This window comes from Akebia trifoliata, unplaced genomic scaffold (assembly GCF_017979445.1).
Source record: "Akebia trifoliata isolate Shusen 1 unplaced genomic scaffold, ASM1797944v1 Contig00842, whole genome shotgun sequence".
Classification (NCBI taxonomy): Eukaryota; Viridiplantae; Streptophyta; class Magnoliopsida; order Ranunculales; family Lardizabalaceae; genus Akebia; species Akebia trifoliata.
Window position 1 is genome coordinate 26,408 of NW_028237259.1, and position 2,701 is coordinate 29,108.

Below are 2,701 nucleotides of genomic sequence, written 5' to 3' on the forward strand. Positions count from 1 at the left end.
TGCATTTATTAAAGGATACTAAATATATTTATTATGTAAAATATCAACATACCATTTTTTTTTTTTTTACTAAAAAATAAAAATGGATAGGAGTATTATTGAAAAAAAAATGATAGAGAATGTTAATGTTCCCATGAAATCTTCGTATTAGCATTCCCTTATATATATATATATATATATTCTCTGTCTTATGTTCAATGATGCTTTTTAATCTTTAATTAGAGTGATAAATAATTTTAGTAATTGAGGTGTAATAAATAAAAGTTGAGATGCCAATTAGAACTCTAAAAAAGTTCCATCCTTTTACCTTCCATTCGCAAACTACAATTGTGCTTTGGGATTCGGAACTTGCAATACTCTCGAAGGTCATCCGACGCTCTGAACCCTAAGCATGAATGGTGATAATCTAATCTATTTTTTTGACTTTTCTGTGTCCAACGAAAGGTTAACCTGGGAGGCTAAACATAGGTTTCTAGGTATCCTTTACTCAGCGTATCTCTTCAAATCTGGGCCGTTGACATCGATGGTCGCACGCCAGAATTTTCCGTCTTTTCTTAGCTTCCAAAGAAATTTCAGCATCCATCATTCATCTAGCGGTCTCATTGACGACCCCAGTGTTTGTGGTCCTCAGCCATCATCGAGAGGCAATTGAACCAGTCGTTGGGGCCTGTTTTTTCCTTCATTATTGTTCTCTTCTTGTGATCTTATTAAAGTTAAGCAGCTTTTCAAGTAATCGGTAACTTAAAACCTCTTCTGTAGGCCACTTTTAATTAGATACAAGTAATCTTGTTTATATGAAACATACATTGGATTGACCTTAGTTCTACCACCCAATTTAAGGGGGCGGGAGCGGCGGCGGAGGGAGAGGGGGGTTGAATTTAGTCTTTTAAAGTGTTTGTTTTTTTTTTCCTTTATAATTTAGGTTTATATCCATTTTCTCCACTATTTTTCCTATAAATACCCTACCCATGTGTTTCATGTTTCATCAACGAAACCAAATATATTGCCTATACTAAATTATAGAGAGAAAGAGAGAGAGAGGGGAAGATGGGGTTGAGTAAGCTTGCATTACTAGTAGTGTGTCTGATAGGCTTAGCTCTGATGCAAGTCTCCCAAGCCCAAGACTCCCCACAAGACTACATTAACGCCCATAACGCGGCTCGTTCCCAAGTGGGGGTCGGTCCAATGACATGGGACACCAACGCTGAAGCGTACGCTCAGAGCTACGCCAATCAGAGGGCTGGAGATTGCAATCTAATGCACTCTAGTGGACCTTATGGTGAGAATCTTGCCGGGAGTAGTGGTGACCTCTCTGGCACAGATTCTGTCAACTTATGGGTTGGGGAGAGACAATACTACGATTACAACTCGAACACATGTAACGGGGGAGAATGCCTACACTACACTCAGGTGGTGTGGCGAAATTCGGTTCGTCTTGGGTGTGCTAAGGTTAGATGCAGCACTGGGGGTACCTTTGTCATATGCAGCTATGATCCCCCAGGCAACTTTCAAGGAGAACATCCTTACTAAGACATTTATGTCTGAGCGTTTCTTATTTAATTTAATTAGGGTTCTGATGTAGAATAAGTTGGTGGATTGCGTTTCCTGTTTATGTGCCGATTTCGATTTTGGCCGTCCATGCTGCTATTAGTAGATTAATAGGCATGCATAAATTCAAGGGAAATGAAGTTATATATTATATTTTTTATGAGGTGCAACATTTTATCTGTCCATGGTGACGAAGAACCGTGATAATCTTCTGACCACCCCACGTGGCAAACTCAATCGGCTGACGTGATAAGTTTGGGAATGATAGATCTGCGTTCCTCAGGATACACGGCTGCACTTCCCTATAAAAAGTGTATCTCGAGAAAATCATGTATCTCGAGGAGCGCAGATCTATGCTTCCCGAACTTGTCATGTCAGGTAATTGATTGAGTATACCACTTGGATAGTCAGGTTATCACGACTTAATGAAGAACTAAAGGTGTTCTGGCTTTAAAACTATGTCTAATTTAGAATAATAATAAACTGACTCAAAATAAATAAAATAACTCTATGAATCCTGATATATATTGGAGCAAGATTCTTTCATAGAACCCCAAATCATTCACATAAGGCTTGATGATGAAGGTTTAAATACTTGAACCCATGCCAACTGTTTGGATATCACTCCAGTTCTTCGCATCGGTTTAGCAACCTAATATTGGATTTATTCAACCGAAACAGCACGTGTGTCGTGATGGTTGAGATCATCAAGTTGATCTAACAATTGGAGAAATGTGTAGTCTCATCATACACTTATTGAGGATGCAAGTGACTTAACATTTTGTACATCTTTCCAAAAAAAAAAAAAATTTCTCATTTCAATATGTGTCACCACTTCTTGTTTGATATGGCCAAGCAAAAATGCCAAATCAAACATGGATCCACCGAATCCATCGGAATCGTCACTTAAAATTTAGTATTTTTTAAGAAATTACTAAAAAGAACTTAACACCCGTGATTATCCAACGTTTTAGGCTTTGAGTACTAAGAAGGGTAAGGCTAGCCTTATTGACTTAGCAAAGTTTGGGTCGTTCAATGCATATAAAATCATGATCTGACGTCACAAGGATGTAGACTATGAACTTTAAAGGAAAAAAATAAACTTAAAAAAGATAATTTTTAGTCAGGATCAAAATATTTTCAAAACAGTGGT

General features: G+C 37.7%; 1 protein-coding gene across 1 annotated transcript; it reads left to right on the forward strand.

Annotated features, from left to right (window-relative positions):
* The first annotated feature begins 970 nt into the window (after window positions 1-970).
* On the forward strand, window positions 971-1,704 carry LOC147380977 (pathogenesis-related protein 1-like). Its single transcript, XM_086430987.1, has one exon. It carries the CDS (start codon window positions 1,048-1,050, stop codon window positions 1,528-1,530), a length of 483 nt encoding a protein of 160 aa, XP_086287113.1. The 5' UTR covers window positions 971-1,047; the 3' UTR covers window positions 1,531-1,704.
* The last annotated feature ends 997 nt before the right edge of the window (window positions 1,705-2,701 follow it).

Bases quoted from the DNA above. Each gene is read 5' to 3' on its own strand.
- LOC147380977 (XM_086430987.1), top strand. From the start codon at position 1,048: ATGGGGTTGAGTAAGCTTGCATTACTAGTAGTGTGTCTGATAGGCTTA.